The sequence below is a fragment of the Galleria mellonella genome, unplaced genomic scaffold, assembly GCF_026898425.1.
Source record: "Galleria mellonella isolate WM207_F2 unplaced genomic scaffold, CSIRO_AGI_GalMel_v1 utg116, whole genome shotgun sequence".
Classification (NCBI taxonomy): Eukaryota; Metazoa; Arthropoda; class Insecta; order Lepidoptera; family Pyralidae; genus Galleria; species Galleria mellonella.
In genome coordinates this window covers 80,681-105,843 of record NW_026441978.1, presented here as the reverse complement: position 1 = coordinate 105,843, position 25,163 = coordinate 80,681, and the positions used below count along the sequence as shown (strand labels likewise).

Here is a 25,163-nt window from a genome sequence, read left to right as displayed (position 1 = left end):
TGCTGCTATTGGTGGACAATTTGACACATACCCTCTCCACTGCTATTGGTGGTGTTGCCATCTAGTTGTGAGTTTAATTGTTCTTAGGTTTTATTAGTATTTCGCGCTTAGTATCTACCAATCAATTTCAAAATTTGAACATCTCCAAAAGTGATTTAATTGCCTTAAATTTATTAAAATTTAAAAGTAATTATTTAAGTACCTATGTAATAATAAATATTAATATATAGTTATAAACTTATAGTTCAGACATTAGAGAGAATGATGATTATAATGATTTCTTTTGGTATTGGTGTTGAACGGTGCAGACGGCCGTTCGGTGAGCGTGGACTGTAGGGGCGTTGGTTCAGGCTGGAGAGAAACGCACTGATTACTTTTCTGAAGCCTCCGGTACCGTCTGAAGAGAATTCTTGTTGTCCTATTTCTTCTCGGGAGTGCAGTGCGTCAATGCGAGAATGCGAATGCCGCTCGACGGAAGGCGGCCTATCTTTATACCCGCCCGGTCGCATGATAACATCTTTTTTACAATTTCTTTTCCTTATTCTATTTACAGGTAATAATAACAAGACACAAAGGAATGTTTTATTCAACTTACGCTATAGGTACATCTTAAATCTATGTAAAAGTAACAATATAAAAAAACGATTAAAACTAAGGACTTAACAATTAACTATAAACATCGCTATAACTATAAAATGATTGTAATGTCGCGAACAGGTGTTATCTGAGATGTTATGATTCCCGTATATAGTAGTAACGCAGTTCGAGGCAAACACACAATCATTGAGGTTATAAGACAAAGAAGATGAAGTAGCACCATCTCTGTCATAAATATAATAAAACATATAATAATAAAGCAGACAAAGTATAAATTGAAAGCATAACTAAGATATTTTTCTTTTGCTCGCTCCTACAGTAAAATGTATGTTGTATTGTCTTTTTTTGCCACGTGTACTAATAATCAATTGCCACGCACGCTAATTCGCCATATTGATAAGCAATATAAATTGCATGCTCAAATTATATAAAACACCGAAAATTAAATGATTTTTATTACTATAAGTGTAGAAAAAGGAGATGAAAATTGTAAAGTGCAATACTTATATGTGTGATAGTGTAATTTATGGAAATTTAGCAGATTGAACTTTTCATCAATATGTAAACATTTTTTTTAATAAGGAGACTATAAAAATGAGAAAAAATAGCAACTGATGATGTATATTTCGTCCTCTTTTCCGTAATCCGCCAAACTAAGCATGAGATATTAAAAACTAAAAATGAGGAATTACATAGAAGGAATGAGAAAATAAAATTGTAAATCATATGGTTGTCTCCTTTTTTCTTATGCAAATATAATTAGTAAAAAGAGGACGAAAAATACATTATCAGTTGCTATTTTTCTCAATTCATAGCAGGCCAGTGTATAGAAAATGTTTTATATGTCAATTATTGATCAATGACAAATTTTACATTACTAGATTATAGAAAAATGCAAGCAGGTTGTATCTGAATTTAACATAATTTATAATTTAATATAATAACATTTTCTATACAGTAGTCTGCTATAAGTTGACAATTTTATCACCTATGTAATTCTTGTTCTAAGAGCAGAACTGTCATGTGACATATCATCTATGTTATACTGTCAATGCCAAAAACATGTGCTTGTCAAATTAAAATTTCTTGAATCAAAAAAATATTGAATTTATAAGATAAACAATTGTTATTTAGTGTTTAATTATATCTATAATTAAATATGGGTCGCAAAATTCCGGCTAAAAAACATCGTGGTGTCAAAGATCCCCTGGAGCAAAATGCACGACGTTTACAAATGTAACTTATTTTCTATTAATTTTGTCTCAAATTTATGTTTTCGTTATTTATGGAGTGTATTGCTATAGATTAAAGACGAAGATCAATGCACCTCCAAAGGACCCGGATGACCAGCCAGTGCCGCGTTCTCTCATCAATCTGTTCGCGTTTCGTGACAAAGACAAAAAACAAACTGGCAATAAAAAGAAGCGCAAACACCATGTCAGTGGTACAGGTAGAACTCTTACATTTACTAACATTCCAAATTTTATCAAAATCAAAATTATTCTATTAGTGTTTTTTTTTTATAGTATGTACATAGAGACAGTCGCAGTTATTTAATAAATATATGTCCACAATATCTCATCACAGTGCCCAAGTACAAGTAAGTACAGGCTAGTGCTAGTCAGTGCATTAACAATATAGAATTTATCATAGATACTTAATTGTATATACCCTGTAATAAACCCACACTTGAAGGGAGAGGCCTTTGTTCAGCAGTGGACAGTTGTTGTGATGATGATTATGATGATGATGATATAATAATAATAATTTATTTATTAATTCAGACAACATAAGGCCCATCCTGTTGATTACAATTTTTTTTTTAATCATATTTTTGTTGAGGCTTTAGTACACCGGAGTGACTATGCCAGTCTCATAGGGATTGTCTAAAAGTCAGTCTGTCAGTCCATCAGGGACACCTTTACCCACAGATATAGATGTCTTGCATTGCGACTGCCAGGTTGACCCAGTATTAAATTGACATTACCGTTATATAATGGCATATCTCCCAGAATCCGCTGTTTCAGGTTACATTTCCGGCCACATTCCACCAGCAAATGTAGAAGGTCTTTGTCACACCACTTTGTCACAATACATACAATTTGGTGATTGTTTCAATCCTATAAGATGATAAAATTTGTTGAGTGGAACATGACCAGATCGCATCCTGAACGCTATCACTAAATATGATCTTGAAAGACTTGCTGTTTGAAACCAGGGTATTAATGAAGGCATTTGCTGTATAGTTTTATACCATATCCTCTTTGAACCTGAACAGTTTTCAAAGTGGTTTCTCCATTTCGTGACACAATCACTCTTAATTTGACAAATGAATTCATTTGCATAAGGGTTAGATTACAAATTTACTCAACTATGTTAGTAAATGAATGGTCATGACACTCTTGCATTGATAACCTGCCCCACCCAATATTTTAAGATGGGACAGGTTGGGCAATTGTCTCATATATGTATATGATATGAATGATGGTGATATATAACAAGAAAATTAAACATTTTTTAAAAATCATTCAGCAATATAGTAGTTGTATTATTTTACATTTATATGAAGACAATTATTTTCACTTGCTTCTGAGAAAAATTGCTGCTGACTTAACAAGCTTGCGCTAGGTGTGCTAAGTTTCAGTTGCTTGTAGTTTAGCACTAACAAAAGAATAATGATTGTTATATATTTTAAGTCGTTAACCATTATTTTTACTTATAGTTACAGATGATGGAAATAAAAAAAGTCTAGCCCATAATCCAGTCGCTAGGCTGCGCAAGTTGCCAGGAGAGTCAGGACGTGACTTTACTCTTCGCATCAACGGTGCCATTAGAGCACTGCACAATGCAGCTGAACCACAGCACTATCCTGTAGGTCTCAGCTTGTTTTATATTATTTCTCTATATTCTAGTTATTACAGATTATTTAATTATTACCATTAAACAGAAATGGAAGGAATATTATAATACTGCCAGGAGAGTCAGGACGTGACTTTACTCTTCGCATCAACGGTGCCATTAGAGCACTGCACAATGCAGCTGAACCACAGCACTATCCTGTAGGTCTCAGCTTGTTTTATATTATTTCTCTATATTCTAGTTATTAGAGATTATTTAATTATTACCATTAAACAGAAATGGAAGGAATATTATAATACTGCATGCATTAATTTGTGGTCATGTAATGTATACAGCATTGTCATTATGCATACACCATGCTGTAAAGTGATGGTAGCCCAACTGACTGTTTCCTGTTTCAACTAAAATATTAGGAAAGCTGTTAAGAAAAAAATTATAAAGAACTTTATTATTTAATTAATTTACAGCAAGATTTAGAGGAGGATGATGTAAAAGGCGAACGCATGGCGGCGCAGCGCGAGCGCCGCGAAAGAAAGCGGAAGCGCGCCGCCGCCGCCCGCGCCGGTCCCGCCGCCGCCGCCGCGCCGCCGCCGCTGTCACGGGCACAGCGGCTCGCGCTCAAGAAGAAGGAAAAGAAGTTACGTGCTCTAGATGTATGAGTATAATGCTACAGTTTATTCCAATTAACTTTTTCATTGGCACCAAGTGCCTAGTTTTTTTTAAAGAATGGTAATGGAATGGTAACCCTGCCTACGCTAGCAATATATTCTGAGAGGCACTAGTGAAGGATTATAGGTGAGAATGAAAAGATGGAAATGGAATTCAGTACATTGGTATTTAGGGGGGCCATGTGGAGGTTGATCTAACTGGGCATTTTGCTAGCAGTGGGCTGTTATTCCACATTACTAACAATCTCTTTCTTCGCTGAGTGCCTAGCTTACAATGGTAAAATAGTGTAAATTGAGGCCTATAAAATCTAAGACAGCTAAATTCAAGTCTGTTAAATGTTTAGGAAACTACAAAAGCTAATATTTTGTCAAGGATATGGAACAATTTACTATATTTTAAATCAAATTGAAAAAAAATTAGAATATTAGTAATAATTTGAATTTCATCTAATAGAACTCTCTCTGTACTTGAGTAGAGAGTGAAAATGAAATTGATTTTATGGCGTTTAGCTACCTTCGATTTTATAGGTCTCAATTGCTAAATAGTGTGGCAATTTCCGTGAGTGGGCGGATGAATTGTCCACCGATGGCTACGTGTAGATGTGTGGTACGGGAGGGTATGAGTGTACGGCGTGGTTGCAGGCGGACGCGCCGCAGTACGAGCGCGTGCCGTTCGGGGAGGCGGCCGCCGCGCCGCGTAGATGTGTGTGTGTGTGTGTGTGTGTGTGTGTGTGTGTAGTACGGGAGGGTATGAGTGTACGGCGTGGTTGCAGGCGGACGCGCCGCAGTACGAGCGCGTGCCGTTCGGGGAGGCGGCCGCCGCGCCGCGTAGATGTGTGTGTGTGTGTGTGTGTGTGTGTGTAGTACGGGAGGGTATGAGTGTACGGCGTGGTTGCAGGCGGACGCGCCGCAGTACGAGCGCGTGCCGTTCGGGGAGGCGGCCGCCGCGCCGCGTAGATGTGTGTGTGTGTGTGTGTGTGTGTGTAGTACGGGAGGGTATGAGTGTACGGCGTGGTTGCAGGCGGACGCGCCGCAGTACGAGCGCGTGCCGTTCGGGGAGGCGGCCGCCGCGCCGCGTAGATGTGTGTGTGTGTGTGTGTGTGTGTGTAGTACGGGAGGGTATGAGTGTACGGCGTGGTTGCAGGCGGACGCGCCGCAGTACGAGCGCGTGCCGTTCGGGGACGCCGCGCCGCGTAGTGTGTGTGTGTGTGTGTGTGTGTGTGTAGTACGGGAGGGTATGAGTGTACGGCGGGTTGCAGGCGGACGCGCCGCAGTACGAGCGCGTGCCGTTCGGGGAGGCGGCCGCCGCGCCGCGCGCGATGTGTGTGTGTGTGTGTGTGTGTGTGTGTGTGTGTACGGGAGGGTATGAGTGTACGGCGTGGTTGCAGGCGGACGCGCCGCAGTACGAGCGCGTGCCGTTCGGGGAGGCGGCCGCCGCGCCGCGTAGATGTGTGTGTGTGTGTGTGTGTGTGTGTAGTACGGGAGGGTATGAGTGTACGGCGTGGTTGCAGGCGGACGCGCCGCAGTACGAGCGCGTGCCGTTCGGGGAGGCGGCCGCCGCGCCGCGTAGATGTGTGTGTGTGTGTGTGTGTGTGTGTGTAGTACGGGAGGGTATGAGTGTACGGCGTGGTTGCAGGCGGACGCGCCGCAGTACGAGCGCGTGCCGTTCGGGGAGGCGGCCGCCGCGCCGCGTAGATGTGTGTGTGTGTGTGTGTGTGTGTAGTACGGGAGGGTATGAGTGTACGGCGTGGTTGCAGGCGGACGCGCCGCAGTACGAGCGCGTGCCGTTCGGGGAGGCGGCCGCCGCGCCGCGTAGATGTGTGTGTGTGTGTGTGTGTGTGTAGTACGGGAGGGTATGAGTGTACGGCGTGGTTGCAGGCGGACGCGCCGCAGTACGAGCGCGTGCCGTTCGGGGAGGCGGCCGCCGCGCCGCGTAGATGTGTGTGTGTGTGTGTGTGTGTGTAGTACGGGAGGGTATGAGTGTACGGCGTGGTTGCAGGCGGACGCGCCGCAGTACGAGCGCGTGCCGTTCGGTGTGCCGCGTGTGTGTGTGTGTGTGTGTGTGTGTGTGTGTAGTACGGGAGGGTATGAGTGTACGGCGTGGTTGCAGGCGGACGCGCCGCAGTACGAGCGCGTGCCGTTCGGGGAGGCGGCCGCCGCGCCGCGTAGATGTGTGTGTGTGTGTGTGTGTGTGTGTAGTACGGGAGGGTATGAGTGTACGGCGTGGTTGCAGGCGGACGCGCCGCAGTACGAGCGCGTGCCGTTCGGGGAGGCGGCCGCCGCGCCGCGTAGATGTGTGTGTGTGTGTGTGTGTGTGTGTAGTACGGGAGGGTATGAGTGTACGGCGTGGTTGCAGGCGGACGCGCCGCAGTACGAGCGCGTGCCGTTCGGGGAGGCGGCCGCCGCGCCGCGTAGATGTGTGTGTGTGTGTGTGTGTGTGTGTAGTACGGGAGGGTATGAGTGTACGGCGTGGTTGCAGGCGGACGCGCCGCAGTACGAGCGCGTGCCGTTCGGGGAGGCGGCCGCCGCGCCGCGTAGATGTGTGTGTGTGTGTGTGTGTGTGTGTAGTACGGGAGGGTATGAGTGTACGGCGTGGTTGCAGGCGGACGCGCCGCAGTACGAGCGCGTGCCGTTCGGGGAGGCGGCCGCCGCGCCGCGTAGATGTGTGTGTGTGTGTGTGTGTGTGTGTAGTACGGGAGGGTATGAGTGTACGGCGTGGTTGCAGGCGGACGCGCCGCAGTACGAGCGCGTGCCGTTCGGGGAGGCGGCCGCCGCGCCGCGTAGATGTGTGTGTGTGTGTGTGTGTGTGTGTAGTACGGGAGGGTATGAGTGTACGGCGTGGTTGCAGGCGGACGCGCCGCAGTACGAGCGCGTGCCGTTCGGGGAGGCGGCCGCCGCGCCGCGTAGATGTGTGTGTGTGTGTGTGTGTGTGTGTAGTACGGGAGGGTATGAGTGTACGGCGTGGTTGCAGGCGGACGCGCCGCAGTACGAGCGCGTGCCGTTCGGGGAGGCGGCCGCCGCGCCGCGTAGATGTGTGTGTGTGTGTGTGTGTGTGTGTAGTACGGGAGGGTATGAGTGTACGGCGTGGTTGCAGGCGGACGCGCCGCAGTACGAGCGCGTGCCGTTCGGGGAGGCGGCCGCCGCGCCGCGTAGATGTGTGTGTGTGTGTGTGTGTGTGTGTAGTACGGGAGGGTATGAGTGTACGGCGTGGTTGCAGGCGGACGCGCCGCAGTACGAGCGCGTGCCGTTCGGGGAGGCGGCCGCCGCGCCGCGTAGATGTGTGTGTGTGTGTGTGTGTGTAGTACGGGAGGGTATGAGTGTACGGCGTGGTTGCAGGCGGACGCGCCGCAGTACGAGCGCGTGCCGTTCGGGGAGGCGGCCGCCGCGCCGCGTAGTGTGTGTGTGTGTGTGTGTGTGTGTGTGTGAGTACGGGAGGGTATGAGTGTACGGCGTGGTTGCAGGCGGACGCGCCGCAGTACGAGCGCGTGCCGTTCGGGGAGGCGGCCGCCGCGCCGCGTCGAGGTGTGTGTGTGTGTGTGTGTGTGTAGTACGGGAGGGTATGAGTGTACGGCGTGGTTGCAGGCGGACGCGCCGCAGTACGAGCGCGTGCCGTTCGGGGAGGCGGCCGCCGCGCCGCGTAGATGTGTGTGTGTGTGTGTGTGTGTGTGTAGTACGGGAGGGTATGAGTGTACGGCGTGGTTGCAGGCGGACGCGCCGCAGTACGAGCGCGTGCCGTTCGGGGAGGCGGCCGCCGCGCCGCGTAGATGTGTGTGTGTGTGTGTGTGTGTGTAGTACGGGAGGGTATGAGTGTACGGCGTGGTTGCAGGCGGACGCGCCGCAGTACGAGCGCGTGCCGTTCGGGGAGGCGGCCGCCGCGCCGCGTAGATGTGTGTGTGTGTGTGTGTGTGTGTGTAGTACGGGAGGGTATGAGTGTACGGCGTGGTTGCAGGCGGACGCGCCGCAGTACGAGCGCGTGCCGTTCGGGGAGGCGGCCGCCGCGCCGCGTAGATGTGTGTGTGTGTGTGTGTGTGTGTGTAGTACGGGAGGGTATGAGTGTACGGCGTGGTTGCAGGCGGACGCGCCGCAGTACGAGCGCGTGCCGTTCGGGGAGGCGGCCGCCGCGCCGCGTAGATGTGTGTGTGTGTGTGTGTGTGTGTGTGTAGTACGGGAGGGTATGAGTGTACGGCGTGGTTGCAGGCGGACGCGCCGCAGTACGAGCGCGTGCCGTTCGGGGAGGCGGCCGCCGCGCCGCGTAGATGTGTGTGTGTGTGTGTGTGTGTGTGTAGTACGGGAGGGTATGAGTGTACGGCGTGGTTGCAGGCGGACGCGCCGCAGTACGAGCGCGTGCCGTTCGGGGAGGCGGCCGCCGCGCCGCGTAGATGTGTGTGTGTGTGTGTGTGTGTGTAGTACGGGAGGGTATGAGTGTACGGCGTGGTTGCAGGCGGACGCGCCGCAGTACGAGCGCGTGCCGTTCGGGGAGGCGGCCGCCGCGCCGCGTAGATGTGTGTGTGTGTGTGTGTGTGTGTAGTACGGGAGGGTATGAGTGTACGGCGTGGTTGCAGGCGGACGCGCCGCAGTACGAGCGCGTGCCGTTCGGGGAGGCGGCCGCCGCGCCGCCCGCGCTGCCGCGCCCGCGCCGCGCCGCCGCCGCCGCGCCCAGGGTTAGTCCGACTACGTACTCAACATATTATATGTATTATAATATTATATATATTGTATATTATAGTATTAAATACAAGAAATTTACAACAGCGAATACATTGGAGCCCGCACTAGGCGAACCTGTATCGCGGGAGTTCATAAGAGATTACCATGTTTTACGATAACAACAAGTTAAAATGACATCGTTCTCTATTATGAAATGCCTCGTGAAGACATGCGCATAAAACAGAAAATTATATCAGTACTTTCAATATTACATATATAAATACATACAATTAAATGTACAAAAGACATACACTACTATATACGAATATCAATAAATGGTATGTAATATCAATTCTGTGGCATTGTATTCAAGATTTTGTAAATATCGTTGTATCCTATGTTTGGCTTCCGCATTTTTAAAACCATCCATTTTGCAGAGATTATAAATTTTTTTACGTATAATATAAATATAAAATATTATATATATTATGTACCCATACATCTCCAATTTTTGTTCAGTACTGTAGTCTGCTCTGAAAAAGAACTTTTTTGACCGCATAGGACAAAGTCCGTTGTTATATCAGTATCGGAACTGATGCCATAATCCTGTGTGGTATAATGAAGACGGGGCACACACGTACAGCGTACAGACAGCACTCTGAAGCGGCTTAAAGGTGGGACGCCTTAGTGATAGTGAGGCAGAAAGTATATGCTTCTACATACCTTATGAACGAGCTACTGTTAATACTATTCTTCTGTCCATTAGTCGACCTTTACTGATCTTAGGAGTATTCTTTACTTTTTAACTAGAGCTCCACCCCAGCTTTACATGGGTAGATAAAGAGATTAATTTGTATTTTATTAAATTTTTGCTACTCAATGTGCAATTTTATCCAAAATATAATAATACGCAAGTTACTGTTACTCACTGTCAGTGTAGTTTTTAATTGGTGAAAGAATTTTCAAAATTGGTTGAGTAATTTTTGAGGTTATCCATTACAAACAAAGGAAATTACAATTTTCCCCCTTTATAATGTATGAACTATATTTACAAATATTTATAATTTTATACTTAATATGACTGTATTCTTGGTTATGGTCTCACTGCACTCTTTTATTTAACGCAAAATTCTAAATTCACCTGCGCTGGTAAGTCGACATCCTGTTTCCTTCCCGCAGCCGGGACAACGAGATCTGCTGCTAAAGCAGCTGCTGCACAACAAGCCGTCCGTAGCGGAGGGCGAGGGGGAGGTGAAGCAGCAGAAGCACCGTCCACTGGCGGAAGCTGAACGGATGAGGCGCGAGCGGGCGCGTCTCGAGGCCGTCGCGGCATATCGCGCTCTTAAAATAAAACCTAATAAACAAAAATGAAACCTAGCTTCGCTTTTATTTTGCTAATAAAACTCGTAAAAGAGGAAATATTCACACTTACATTCTTGCAGATCTGTCATAAATCCGTACATTTTGCGTTGCGCAAAGTTCCTCGTCTCGTATATCGAAACAGTTCGGAATGAAACTAATTTGTAAATTCAAATCATCTTTTTTTTTATACAACTTAGAATGGCAAATAAGCTAACGACCCACCTGATAGAAAGTGGTAACCGTCGTCTATAGACATGAGCAGTACCATGGACATTACAGAGTATACTGTTTCCCCCATGCGTTGCCATTTCTGAGTACTCAGATGCTATTCCTCTGTACCCTGTAAATTCACGCCATATCCCACCCTTCAAACCGAAACAGCCATGCAAACACAACTACTTCACGGTTGAAACACGAATGGGACAGAGGTACCCAAGCAATCGACTTTTGTACAGTCTCCCTCTTGTAATACATCTTTATTCAACTAGACAAGCACTTTTAAATCGTCACTGTATTTTAATTTACTGCAGGTATCGGAAAATTGTTATCTGTTGAGAAGAGCCCGAAAGAAACTCAACAGTTACTCTTTTAAATTTCTGTTAACATTATTCATTTAAATGTAGTAGGTACGTCTAATATAATATTACATGGTCCTAAAAAGTCCATGCATGATCGACTAATAGCATGCACATTTATCATTAACAGCTGTATTGGATTGCCCTATCAAGACAATAACGTTTTACGGGCATGTATATTGTACTCATTTTCATCTCTATGCATATATCTCTAGATACGCCAAAAATGGATATATTGCGAGCGCCTCTCATGTAAATGTCCTTCTGACATTTTCTTCAATTGACCCCCACTTACTATATTGGTATCAATAAAATTGATATAGCAAAAATTGTTCACAAAAAACCGTGCTATGAGTTTTCTCACAGGCGTTTATTTTATTATGCATTTTCTAATATAGATACATAGTAACAATTCAGGTGTAGGTACTTAATTATCTTTTAGTTGATATAAAAAGACGTAGAATAAAAGGTTTGGTTCTTCAATTCACCAGGAATTAACTGGGATGGTTTCCAGAGGGACCATTTGAAGGTTTTTTTTTACAACACAGGGGGCAAACGAGCATGCGGCTCACCTGATGGTAATTAATTTGAAGGTCGACCAGACTGAATGTACCTATTGCCAGCAAGAAGGCCATTAGACCCTCGTATTAATAATCTTTTCCCCTTATGATCCAAGTTGTATCTTTTCTTGTGTGGGTATCTACAGTACTATCCTACACGGAATTTAATATTTTTATTTATAACGAGGAGGGCAAGTACGCAGATGGTATGTCTTCACAAGTGGGAATTTTTACTATATCAAGTTCTATGTCCATTATTTTCACAGTGCGTGATCGACATACGTATTATTTATTTTATGTTAAAGTAACGCGTTTCAAGGCCAATGTGCTCACATTAATGACAAGAGCCTTTTAACTAAATTGTTTAGAGACATATATAAAATTGCATGAGTTGGTCTGCGTGTTCTGTTTCAATAGATGATAGTATTTTATAATGATTTTCCAACCAAATTGTAAACAGTTGAGGGAGGAAGATTGGCCCGAGATACAAGATGCAATTGTAAACAAGCTATCAAGTCCAATTGGTGAAAAATGACCACAATTACTTATAGGCATGAATAGCATAATGGATTTAACAGATTATACTGATCGCCATGTCTTATACGTTGTTATACCTGAGGCCTGAGGCCTGAGGTCTGAGACATGTGCATCATGTAGTGTATAATTTCATTGCAATCTGTAATCTGACACCTAGATAATTTTACTAAAAACGTATTTATTTTTTTGTAAGAAACAAAAACTATAAATACTTATGTTACTCGATCAAATTAACAAGCGACTTCATACAATGTTAATTGTGTCTCATGATTCGCTCCACTGGTTCTGATAAATTTACATTTTAAGTTTGTCTAACTAATACATAGTGTTACTGTTTATCCTTAACGTTGTAACCTGTTAACATAAACATAAATTTATACGTATTCCTTATCATTATGCTGTTACTCAACTATAAAGTTTTATAGAGTCATTTCAAACATTTCCTCTTGATGACGTAACAAGCTGTCGAATTAAAAAAAAAAACACGATGTAATAGAGCTTGTAAATAAGTTTGTTAATTGTCCGATACTGAACACTACATAACATGGCCGTGTGGTCCCGGCGTAGAATAGGCCACCCCTTCCCTTTCCGTGTGTGTAAGAAATGAATAATGGAGGGTGAGGGATGAGCAGTAGCGTCCCTCTTAAAACATCTTTATTCGCCTGTCAAGTGTGGAAATTACTGGCAAAACCCCCCAAGGGGGAGGTCTATTTTTTTTATATAACTTACAATGGCAAACAAGCTGACGGCCCACCTGATAGAAAGTGGTAACCGTCGCCTATAGACATGAGCATTGCCATGAACATAACAGAGTATACTGTTTCGCCCATGATACCCCCCATGCGTTGCCATTCCTGAGAACTCAGGTGTTATTCCTCTGTACCCTGTAAATTCACGCCATATCCCACCCTTCAAACCGAAACACAGCCATGAAAATACAGCTGCTTCACGGCTGAAAGACGAATAGAACAGAGGTACCCAAGCAATCGACTTTTGTACAAAGTCTCCCTCTGGTATCTGGCTTATGTTCACCAATGGACAGATAATGGCTGTTATGATGATGATGAACATAGGTCTATCTATATTAATGATATAAGCAACGGTCCTGCGCCACTTGTATCCAACGACTTCCAGCAATGCAAAATCGTTCCATCTAGTGAGGTATCGTTCTACACTGCACTTTCCAGTACAGAGTAGCTACTCGAGAATTTTTCTTCCCCGCTGGTTACCGTTTATTTGAGCTATATGGACGATTTCAATTTTTTTTTTTTACAACTCAGGGGGCAAACGAGCATGCGGCTCACCTGATGGTAAGTGACTACCGCCGCCCATGATCACCCACAACACCAGCGGCATTGTATGCTGCCGGCCTTTTAAAAAGGAATATACTCTTTTCTTGAAGGTTATGTTGTCGTATCGGTTCGGAAATACTGCTGCTGGAAGTTGATTCCAAAGAATGGTTGTGCGTGGAAGAAAGTGCCTTGAAAAACGCACGGTGGAAGACCGCCACTCGTCCAGATGATTGGGATGAAACTTTAGTTTGTGGCGGGTTGTACGGTGGTGAAAATCAGCAGCAGGTATCAATCCGAACAATTCCTCAGAACACTCCCCATGATAAATTCGGTAGAAGATGCACAGAGATGCAACATCTCTGCGCAGTTTCAGTGGGTCAAGTGGGTATTTCAGCTCGTTTGTCTTTCAAGTTATCGTTCTTTTCGTTTCTTCTGCGTGTATCTCCATTTTGAATTCTATCACACTGCGAAGCATAGCTCTTTTCATAGTACACTGAGCAACTTGGTGTTTGTGCATAAGGACGATAGTGTACGACCATGTTTCGGTTCCGTAGGTTATCGCCGACAAAAAGCGCCTTGGTTTTAAACTTTAAGGTATTCTAGATGTGAAGAAGTTTCTTGCATGCTCGATTGACAGTATATATTGTGCTGTGCTCCTGCTATGATAGGTAAGGGTAGGAAATAATAAACAATAATATGTCACAATGCGACTCGCACGACCACCCGCCCGGACGTCACCCAGAGGAGTGGCCGGAGCGGGGGGCTTGCAGTGTAAGCTTTAATGAGTACATCACATATATACATATGTATATGTATATACTCTTTTGTATGCGTATCAGTAAGATATTAATTTGAAAAACTTCAGTTTAACCTGTTTTGGTCAAATTATTTGCTTTTGTTAAACGTTATGGCGTTAACGTTACATACATACGACTAGGATTGTCAAAAGCCAGTTAAATCTGTACAGCGCGCGCTGCCCGCGTGATATCCGCGTGATATATTGTACGCTGCCTACTTCAGTATATAAAAACTTGATAATGGAACGTTTGTTTTGGATTGTCAAACATACAAACATGGTCCGTGCACACGAATGGACGATTACATATAAGTGGATACTAAAAATACAAGGTATTAGTAACACCTTCCATTCTTGGAAATGGAAAGATTTACTATTTGTTATATTTACTGAGGAAAATTTATTATACTCATTTCAGGATCCAGTGCATATGGAGTCTAATATTCTTGTTAACTTTAAGTAACTAAAGTTGGTAATGATAATCTGAGGGTCCACTTGTTGAACAATAATGACTAACGTCGCCTATAGAGGTACGCACGACATGGGATACACTGATGGGCGATACTCATGTGTTGCCTATTTATACGTCTAGTGAGTATGGAGGTCCGTGATATAAGATTTTGACTTAGGTATATGACATATAAAATAACCGGCTCAAGATTCCTATTAAGATAAAAATTTTATAGTTAAACGAAAATTGTAGTTTCTAAGGAAGTGAACGTTTTTCGTCATTTCATATCTGGATCAATTCAACTCCAACAATGCACCTTCACGCGGTCCTCCCTAGAAACCATAGGGGTTAATTTATGTTTTAATTTATCATTGGATCATCACCCTCTATGGGGGAGACCTAGGTCCATTAGTGGACAATTAACGGCTGATATATTCATACCATTCCTTGTTTCTTTCCTGAAGTTGCCTAAAATCCATGTGGGTGAGCAAACCTTTTTCTATATATGAAGAAGAGAAAGAAAAACAAAAAACAAAATAATAATAATAATAATAAAGGGAGTTTTGTTTAAAATAGTTATGATATTATTAATTTTTCTTAAATATCTGCCATGTACAGACCTCACCTAGTTGCATTTTTATTACATTAGTAAGATGGCTTTAGGGAATTGTCAGTAATGCAGAATACCAGTCGCATTACTATTTTTTTTGTTAAGTGAAAATGGTATGGTAACCTTGCCAGCGCTAACGGGATACGCTGGCGGAGCACCAGTGAAGGGTGATAGATGAGAATGAAAACAGGCCAGTTAGACCATCATGATGAATTCATCAGAAATTAACCATGATAGTTTCCAGGGAGAACCGCGAGGAGGTCGACCTGGTTCGGTATATTGCTAGCAATGGGGTTTTCAGTTTCCATTACTAACAATCCCTTTCCCCCCAGCATTGCTATTTTTTTTTTGTTGGGTGAAAATGATATGGTAACCCCGCCTGCGCTAACGGGATACACAGGCGGAGCACCAGTGAAGGGTGATAGATGAGAATGAAAACAGGTCAGTTAGCCCATCATGATAAATTCATCAGGAATTAACCATGATCGTTTCCAGGGAGAACCGCGAGGAGGTCGACCTGGTAGGGTATATTGCTAGCAATGGGTTTTTCAGTCTCCATTATTAACAATCCCTTTCCCCCCTAAACCCCAGCATTGCTATTAATATACTTAGTTAGGTCGACCTTCCCGTGGTCCCCCTTGGAATCTACCGTGCTGAATTCCAGGGATAATCATCACGATGGGCTAACTGACCTGCCTTTTTATTCTCACCTATCATCTCTCATTTGTGCCCTTCCAGCGTATACCGCTAATGCAGGCAGGGTTACCATTTCATTATCCTTCATTAAAAAACCTCCTCAGCAACCTGAAATGGTGACTCCCAGACGCAATTACTGAAAAAACTTAATAGAGCCTCATTAATATATAATAATTAATACTTAATAGGTCTATTTGTGCTTTTAATATTCAAAGAATTATTCCCTAACTTCTAGTCGTTAAGGAGTTAAGTCTTTCTATCGTCAGCTCATCTGAATAACAATTTTTACCAGAGAGAGACTTTGTACAAAAGTCGTTTGCTTGGGCATCTCTGTCGCATTAGTGTTTCTACCGTGAAGCAGTTGTTTGTATGCAGCTGTGTTTCAGTTTGAAGGGTGGGATATGGCAATGAATTTACAGGGTACAGAAGAATAACACCTGAGTCCTCAGAAATGGCAACGCATCGGGGTGATATGGGCGAAACAGTATACTCTGTTATGTCCATGGTACTGCTCATGTCATAACTAAAGGTGACGGTTACCACTTTTCATCACGGACTTTACATGCCTATAGTGTTTAAAGAATTATCCTCTAAATCATAACCATTGAGGAGTTGTCTTCCATTATCAGCTCAGCAACATAAGATAATGACTACCAGACGCAAATATCTGAATAAGTTTTGAAGAAATGTGAAACACCATATATGTGTCAATAAAATTTGAGGTTTGCCCTCGATTTTCCTTTGATCCCATCATCAGATCTTGACTTGGTTACAATGGGATCAGCTCAGGAATATATTTTTTACTAATACAAAAAGTATTTTTAAAATTCAGTCCACAATTGACGGAGTAAAAAAGTGTTTTTGAGTTAGGACTTTAATTCCAAAACACTTTTTTACCCATTTCAATGGAGGTTTATTTGCAGAGATCATTGATCGAGTAATTACTGTATTTACCGTGACTGTGACAGAGAGTCGTGCAATCTTTGATTGACAATAGTTACTAATTTATGTCTCGTGAGTCTTATAGCGGTTAACTTTAAGGTTCACATTGTTTCTAGTTTCGATTAGGTATGAAAGTCCTTTTTCGAATTGAAGTCCCGTGATAATTTACTCACTATTGTAGGTACGAGTAGCTAAGCAATTAATTATAACGCGAATTGACTAATATGCACATCTGCCGGATCATTCATTCGTAAAAATCCAACATCCTGCCTTCGAGCTTTGTATAATTTTTAAATACAAACTGTGAAAAGTCTCCGTAAGGAATTATTGCTTTCTTTCTTTCTTATTTCTTATTTCATTCCACAATGTGGTTGGTAGATATTAAAAAAATTCCAATTATGGACCCTGTTGGGCACAGCGAGTAGGAGAGAGGAGGACAACTATTTTATATTTTAGAAATATGAGTAGATAATGAGTTTACTACAATATTATTCAATCATTGAAATTACTTTACGATAGGTATAATTAGCTACATAGTATTTGGAAAATCCATGTCGTTTTTACACAAAACAATTTAATTTGGAAATCTAAAACCAAAATAGATATCTAATTATAATAAAATTGTGGTGTAATAATAAAAATCATCGATTGAAAATATCGAATCAGTGTATCTAATAACTGAACGTATATAACATTGAGAAAGATAAGAGAAATGTTTTCAATAAATACTAACTGTATACTGCAGCTGTGCCCGAGTAAATCATATTTGCTAATGCAGGAAATAGTCCACCTGCGTACGAAACATGCTTAAGTTCGATATTAGGTATCAATCAAAGCTTTCACATGTATATATAACAGTATAACTCCTTAATCATATGTATAGATATACCAAACATCTAAACCCATTTTAGCTATTGAAATGTTTTGCTTTTTTCTTTTAAACAGAAATCCTAATTTAAAAAAGTGATAAAACACTAATTGGAGTATAACTATTGAGTTAAAATAGGTTTGCAGGTTGTTGGCGACAGACCTCTTTTTATATAATTTACCTTTTTAGAATTATATTTTTATATTATGAATATGTCTTTTTGATATCTTTTTTGTTTTTCTATTTGATTGACAATATTGTTGTTACATTGTGATTGTCTTAAGAAATTATACTGGTAAGCCTCTCTTAATATTATTTTATTATTGTCGCTGCCCTCCTCTTCTACCAGCGCCGTTATTACAGCTTATAATTTTTATGACTAAGGGGAAACGCGTGTACACTCGTATACATAAACATGCATTTTTAGATAGAATTCAAATGGGCAAGTTAGTAAAAACGATTAATCAATAGGTTAAGCGAGATAGTGTTCGTATCGTCACTTGGTTTATTTCCGTTTGCATCATTTCATTCAACAATGTAATCGCATTGCGTGCAGGTGATCGTCAGGTGGTTTCCTCGTTCGCGGAGCACACGGAGCAGGTTTCTAACGAGGATAAAGAAAGCCGCGGAGCGTCATTTTTTACTTCCAGTTGAAAAAAAAAATATATTCGCTGGATCTGCTGCGCTGTTCTGTAAAGATTCGCACTATGTTTGGCAACGCACTTCACTTTTAATGTACCTAAATGTTCTCTTTATCTAATTTTCATATTTTCATACCTGTAAGATTTGATTTTATTAATGACAAATGAAATGAAATGTGTTATGAAAACTGTAGTGAGTTTTTAAGAATAGATTCCGTTCAAAGGTGGGCTATGAGAATTGTTGACGATTCCAAGCGGGGTATCAAACCTCCCTTTGTTAGTGTGTTCTATCGCTTGTTTAACGGATTATGTTCTGAGTACTTGTTTAAAATGATGCCCACAGCCATCTTTTATCATCGTTCCGCTCGCCATCGACAGGGAATTCATCCTCACACACTTGAACCGAAATGGTTAACGACAATGAGGTTTCAGAGAATTTTTCTCTCACGAACGCTTTGCCTGTGGAATGAACTCTCTGTCGAGGTTTTCTAGTCCCTACAGACTACGGAATGGGGTTCTTCAAAAAGAGTATATTAAGGTATCTTCGAAATCGGCAGCGCGCACGTGACACACCTGGTGTTGTAGACGTCTATAGATCACAGAGACCGTTTACCTTCAGACGGACTGTACGCTTGTTTACCACCTCTGTGGTACAAAATAAAAGAAACACACTTACCCTAGTTCTGTACGGGCGTCACCTTAAAGAAATGGTGTTGTAATCGATCTTAGTTGTTTACAGAATACCAAGTGTAAACTACTCGCAGATCCGCAAGTGAAATTCGACTTTGACTTAACATACCGTTAGCGAAGTATATTAACCGACAAAGGCATACTCAAATAGAACAATTCAATTTGACACATTTGTATTACATTACGCCGACCTCAAGTAATTGAAATAAAGGCAGAAATATGATATGTTTGTATAATAAATACACCCGACGTATTCGATGTTAATGAGAAAGTGTTCCACAATTTGAAATGTATCACTGGACAAATTTTCTCAAGAATTATCGCCGTAAAATTATGAAAATATATTTTTTACTTTTAGTCAATAACCTCAATAAATAATTTCGAACTAGATAAAATTAGATACATTCTTCCGATAGAAACGGCATTATATTAATTGGTTTGCCGTTGCCATAGATACAACGTATCAAATACAGAGGAACTTACAACCTTTTTTGTAAATGCATTCTTTTATCTCTTTTTATTGTGTATGTCTATCAATATCTAATGTCATTTGAGTCAAAGATTTCGGATCTGAGCGCTGTAAATAAGGCAGATAAATTATCTTGTTTATTTATTTAAACTTCAATGTACAGTAAAATTCTATGTACATTTAGCGGACTTAACACCGGACGGTGTTCTCTACCAGTCAACCATTGGGCAAACCGAGAAATAAGTAGGCGGTGCATTTTTAAATTGAAAAAGAAATAAAGCATTATTTAAAAAATTCATATAATATAAACATACAGATAATGTTTTAAATAAATAAATATAAACATACAATAAATACATGAATTATCTATCTATTTATCTCCTTCTTCTTGATAAAACCAGATCTCAAGTTATGTTTTGCTAAAATCATAATATTCTGGCAATTCTTACAAGGACGATGAAGAGACGGTTTATTCACATGTACGGATAATACATAACTAGGAAAACTAGATTGGAAACTTATTACAAATGCACCTCGTAGCTCAAAAGTCGGCGAGCACACCGGTTTTACCGGCAACTCATCTGTGATTTGCGCAGTTTACAATGTGCCACACTGACGGCATCGAACTGACGACCTACACCGCCGAGGAACATACCTATGTAGTATAGGTGCACCGGTATTGAAAATGAAACGGGAAGGAGAGTGTTAATAATGGGGTCTGACATCGCCACTTCTAGCAATATACTCTATCAGGTTGACCTCCACGCGGTTCCCCCTGGAGACTATCGTGATTAATTCTTGCATGAGTCTCGATGGGCTAACTGACCTGCAATTATCCTCACCTATCATCTGTCACTGGCGCCCCGCCAGTGTATACCGATAGCGCAGAGGGGCTATCATTCCATTATCACCCATTAAAAAACACTATTTATAAATTCTTTATCTTTATTTTATACTAGCGGCTCGTCCCGGCGTCGTACGGGTGGACATTTTTACATTTTAAAAAGTGGCCATTAAGGCTGAACACGCGACGGAATCTTAATAATGGAGTAACTTCTCCCGTTTTCTCAACATTTCCCTTCACTGCTCTGCTCCTATTGGTCGTAGCGTGATGAAAAGTATATTATAACCGGCCCAGGAGTATGAAAAATAATTGTACCAAGATTCGTTAAAATCCGTCTAGTAGTTTTTGTTTCTATAACGAACATACAGACAGACAGACAAAAATTTTACTAATTGCATTTTTGGCATGAGTATCGATCACTAATCACCGCCTGATAGTTATTTTGTAAATATATTTCATGTACAGAATTGACCTCTCTACAGATTTATTATAAGTATAGATAGAGATATATTAGTTTCTGTGTACGGAGACATAATAGCTTTATGAAGAAATACCAATGCATATGTGTCACTTACGCGTCACATGATATTCAGTGATGCTCACGGTGCTGTTCATACTCGTATCTACAGACGACTGTTACCATTACCATCAGGCAGGCCGTCAACTTGTTTACCATGTCTATATATTATACTACCACATTTATCCACAGATCCACAGATCTATTTACGACTATCAAGAGATACATGATACAAATTGAATCACGCTTATTAATAATAAAAAAAACAATGATACAATAAACAATAATTAATACAAATGTTCTTTGGTATCATCTTTATAATTTTGACATTCCACCTCTACAGGTGTGCCGGCTTCTGGTAGAGCTCGTGGTCTTTTGATGGCTGGGTACATCATCATTATTTAAGCTGAATGACGTCCGAGTACACTGCTTGCTAGACAAGCGAACACGACATGAACAACAAATAATGAGACGAGAATTATTTGAGTTATATGACCATGTCTAGCGTCACGGGTGCTCCGCACTCACTATTTACCTCTCGTGGGTGCTGGAGCCCCCGAGCACCCACGGAGTCGGCACCCCTGCACCTCTATTGCTTTTTGAAATTTGTCTTTTAGAGAAATCTTGTTTTAAGGAATTACTTGGTCTTTAAGTAAAATAATATATTATTAATTAAATTATATAATAATGACTAAATCAAAAATCCATTTTGCCCAAAATCCAAGAAATACTCGTAATTTATAAACTCTGTCAATAATATATATATATATATATATATATATATATATATATATATATATATATATATATATATATATATATATATATATATATATATATATATATATATATATATATATATATATATATATATATAGCAGTGTCATACAAATACCTCGATGAAATCGGTATCTGGCTATGGTGGCTAGTAATATTTATTGGTGCTACATAGTTTAGGCGTTTTTTATTGGCTATAGATATGCCATTATGTTGACAGCGAATTTGTATCTTTGAGTAAATTCATGAATATGGAGGAAGCAAAAGAGGTCTGTTTGGTTCGGTGTTGTTCCCAACGTGTCTATTCCGGCGGAAGGCATGCAGCTATATATTCTGTAGGTATACAATATATAGCTGTGTATGTAAGTACATGTACATATGTATGGGCCAAGTGTGTCTGGATATTTTGTAATTAATGTATTTGCTGATATAATTTTGCCCTGTAATTTCATCAGCGCGTACGATCAAGGAAAACCGTTTCTATCTATATACAACTACGCAATGCATTAATTAAATATGATATTAATTAAAGTACTTATTTGATAGTAAATTATGAAAAAGTTATACAATTTATACACGCAAATGGTTTCGTTTCGGTATATCACAGTTATAAATATGCAAGTAAGCGCAGTTATTTTATATAATATCATAATAAATACAATGAAGAAGTTACAACGCAATGAAATATACAGAATCAGTGTCGGTGCTCAGGCAGCTATTTACATAGACAGCGGTGACTTCACATATTTGTAATACTCGTAGAAGCAGTAAGAGGGCATGTGACTTAAACTAATTTATATAAATAGCGCAATTTTCACAGTTGTTATAGAGAAATAGGATTGTTTCTATTTTTCCGTTGCTGAACACGTGCCCTAAGGTCAGAGCAGAAGGAAAGTGGAAAGAATGGTAGCTATCACTGGCAGTGAGAAGTTAACAATATCTGTAAAAAAATGTCATAATTTCTGAAGTTAAGTAATAGAAAATATAGTGCAAAAGATGATATTTTTAAAAGTCACAATTATTTATTAATATGTGTATAATTAAAATTACAGTATTTGATCCCCGTTGAGATGTCAGCAACAAAACTGTAAGTAATTATAATATAAAATTTACCTTAAATGGCGTCGCGTTAAGTCCCGAAAACAAATTTAACACTTCCGGGTGTGTTAAAATTTAATATACAAAAAGGTCATTTTTTAATGTTAAAAGGAAAAATTAAAAAAAAAAACTTATAATTACGACATTTAATTGCATGAGGATGTTTTTTTATTTGTCATGCAATAGTACTTAGTGGAGTAGTAACAGTGGAAAGTTAATGGCTCGCTGAAAATTAAGGTTAAGGAAAGTGCTCTTAGGATGCGAGTTCTATTCTTAGCTACTGAATTATGGAGGCCAAACTCTCTGGTTCCGGGGGGAAAGGGGTTGTTAGTAATGGTGTCTAATTGATCAATTGCTAGCAATACACCCTGTCAAGTCGATCTCCACATGGTTTCTTCTGGATGGTTTCCGTGGTTAATTCTAGTGAAATTCGTCATAATAGGCTAACTAATCTGCTTTCATTGTCACCTATCATCCCTCACTGGTGCCCCGCCAGTATATACCGATAGCGCAAGCGGTGTTACTATTCCACTGTCACCCATTAAAAAAATTAAAACCCTCTGGTTCCTGGTGTCATGAGAGGGAGAGGACAACACATGACAACAAAATCGCAGTGTATTCTGTGACGTTCGTGAAAGAGAATTGACATAAATTTCTCGCATGTGGTTCATTAAGTATACCTTTTATTTTTTGATGGGTGAAAATGGTATGGTAACCCCGCCTGCGCTAACGGGATACGCTGGTGGAGCACCAGTGAAGGGTGATAGATGATAATGAAAACATGCCAGTTAGCCTATCATGATGAATTCATCAGGAATTAACCATGATAGTTTCCAGGGGGAACCGCGACGAGGTCGACCTGGTTGGGTATATTGCTAGCAATGGGATTCTCAGTCTCCATTACTAACAATCCCTTTCCCCCCAGTATACCTATATTAGTTTTGTTATAAAAACAATGTATATATTATTCCTATGCACCTGGTTTTTTTAAATATCACAATGACACCAACAATAAATCTGATGTAGCACCCAAACTATAAAAAAAAAAAAACAACTAGATGATTTAATTAGAACTAAAATATTGCCTACTTCATATATGGGCGTTCGGAGTTCATAGCGGCTCCTCCACAGAGTCGTAATGTCCTTTGACGCCTCCCACCCAATGTCCTTCGTGTCCTGAATTCTCAAGTCTTGACTCATGTTTCTTCCTTGTATATCTACAGTTTCTATATACCATTAATTATAGAATCGATTATAATACAGTATCTAGATTTTTTGTCCAGTGCTGATTGGATTACTTCGGAACCTAAAGGTGAGTACTGACCGAGAGCAAATTCTTGCAACAAGAATTGCGTTGAACGCAAGTTGCGTTGAAATAGCTAGCATGAGATATACATCGCCATGTTGTCGCGGCATAGAATACGCCACCCCTTCCTTTCCCGTGAGTGTTGTAAGAGGCGACTAAGGGAGAGCGAGGGATGGGCAGCAGCGTCCTTCTCAAAATATCTCAAAAAGCCTAATTGCGGTTGCACAGATTGCACACTCGCCTGCCAAGCGTGGCAACTACTGGCAAAACTCCCCTTATGGGGAAGACTAATGTTCAGCAGTGGACAGTTAACGGCTGAAATAATATAAAAATAGATATACATATTTATTTCTTTCGATTAGTTTCAGTTGCAGCATTTAGCCATGTTCCAGTGTTGCGTATAATATAGGCTTACGACGTATTTAGCAGTAAGGGGTTTTTAACGAGAGATATGCCCTTGAAAAAGGACTGTATATTTTACGAAATAATAAGACGGTCGCTGCTAGTGGTAGAGAAAAACATAATAACTGAATGATGACATTGTCAGATATCGAAAAACAAAATAAAAATATACTCTAAAAAGGTGCGTTCTGCACAGGGGTGCTGTCGAGACTGAAACCAGTGGTGCAATCCCCATCATTAATACGTTAGCAAAGTATATGTAAATAATTATTAACATAGGAATTTTAATGATGAGTAACATTATTAACTAAGTATTATTTGATTATCATATAAAATAATACTAATTCGTATTACATTCGGTTAAAGCCTCTGTAGAACAAAGATTTAAATTATTTTCTGTAAATATATAAGATAGGACCACGGTGAGTTCCCAGTAAACATGACGGGACATTTTGTCCTCCATATCGTACCTATTTATTAGTAATTTAATGATCGTTAAGTTCGTGGAAGCAATTTTAATAAAGGCGTATGATTTCAGTGTATATCCACCTTAAAGCGCTGAATGCTAGTACTTGGAATGTAATAATTTATAAGATATAATATATGTTAATTATGTATATGTTAATACTACCATTTAATTAAGCGCAACGATTATTTTTGTTCGGCTTATTCCACTATATGTTATATTAACAAATTGAGCACGTGGCACTATTTGGTCAAACAAAAACATGGAAACATATTATTACGGCCAATAACGATATCCGCGTCCGACTCATATCTTCAATATTATCAATTGGAAAATATTGAAGGCCTTCGGTGGCATCCATCGAACATGGTATTATATTAATTTATGTGCGATTGGCTGTGCCCGCGACTTCGTCTGTGTGGTAATCGAAACTTAATTCCTAACAACATCTTCACCTAGTGGTCTAGGAAATAAGTCGTTTCCAATCAGAAAT

At 41.0% G+C, this 25,163-nt stretch overlaps 1 protein-coding gene and 1 long non-coding RNA gene across 2 annotated transcripts; both read left to right on the top strand.

Annotated features, from left to right (window-relative positions):
- Positions 1–1,631: 1,631 nt before the first annotated feature.
- LOC113512733 (coiled-coil domain-containing protein 137) lies at positions 1,632–10,148 on the top strand. Its single transcript, XM_052894610.1, has 6 exons — positions 1,632–1,833; positions 1,902–2,041; positions 3,320–3,468; positions 3,924–4,109; positions 8,687–8,785; positions 9,951–10,148. The coding sequence occupies exons 1-6, from the start codon at positions 1,757–1,759 to the stop codon at positions 10,140–10,142; spliced, it is 843 nt and encodes a 280-aa protein (XP_052750570.1). The 5' UTR covers positions 1,632–1,756; the 3' UTR covers positions 10,143–10,148.
- Positions 10,149–14,152: 4,004 nt separating this feature from the next.
- LOC128200562 (uncharacterized) lies at positions 14,153–19,363 on the top strand. Its single transcript, XR_008252771.1, has 4 exons — positions 14,153–14,225; positions 14,312–14,423; positions 18,017–18,195; positions 18,841–19,363. It is a non-coding gene; the product is annotated as an uncharacterized LOC128200562 (long non-coding RNA).
- Positions 19,364–25,163: the final 5,800 nt, after the last annotated feature.

Coding starts and splice junctions, on each gene's coding strand:
- LOC113512733 (XM_052894610.1), top strand. CDS start 1,757: ATGGGTCGCAAAATTCCGGCTAAAAAACATCGTGGTGTCAAAGATCCC. Junction 4,110..8,686: donor AGAAGTTACGTGCTCTAGAT/GTATGAGTATAA, acceptor GCGTGGTTGCAG/GCGGACGCGCCGCAGTACGA. Junction 8,786..9,950: donor CCGCCGCCGCCGCGCCCAGG/GTTAGTCCGACT, acceptor TCCTTCCCGCAG/CCGGGACAACGAGATCTGCT.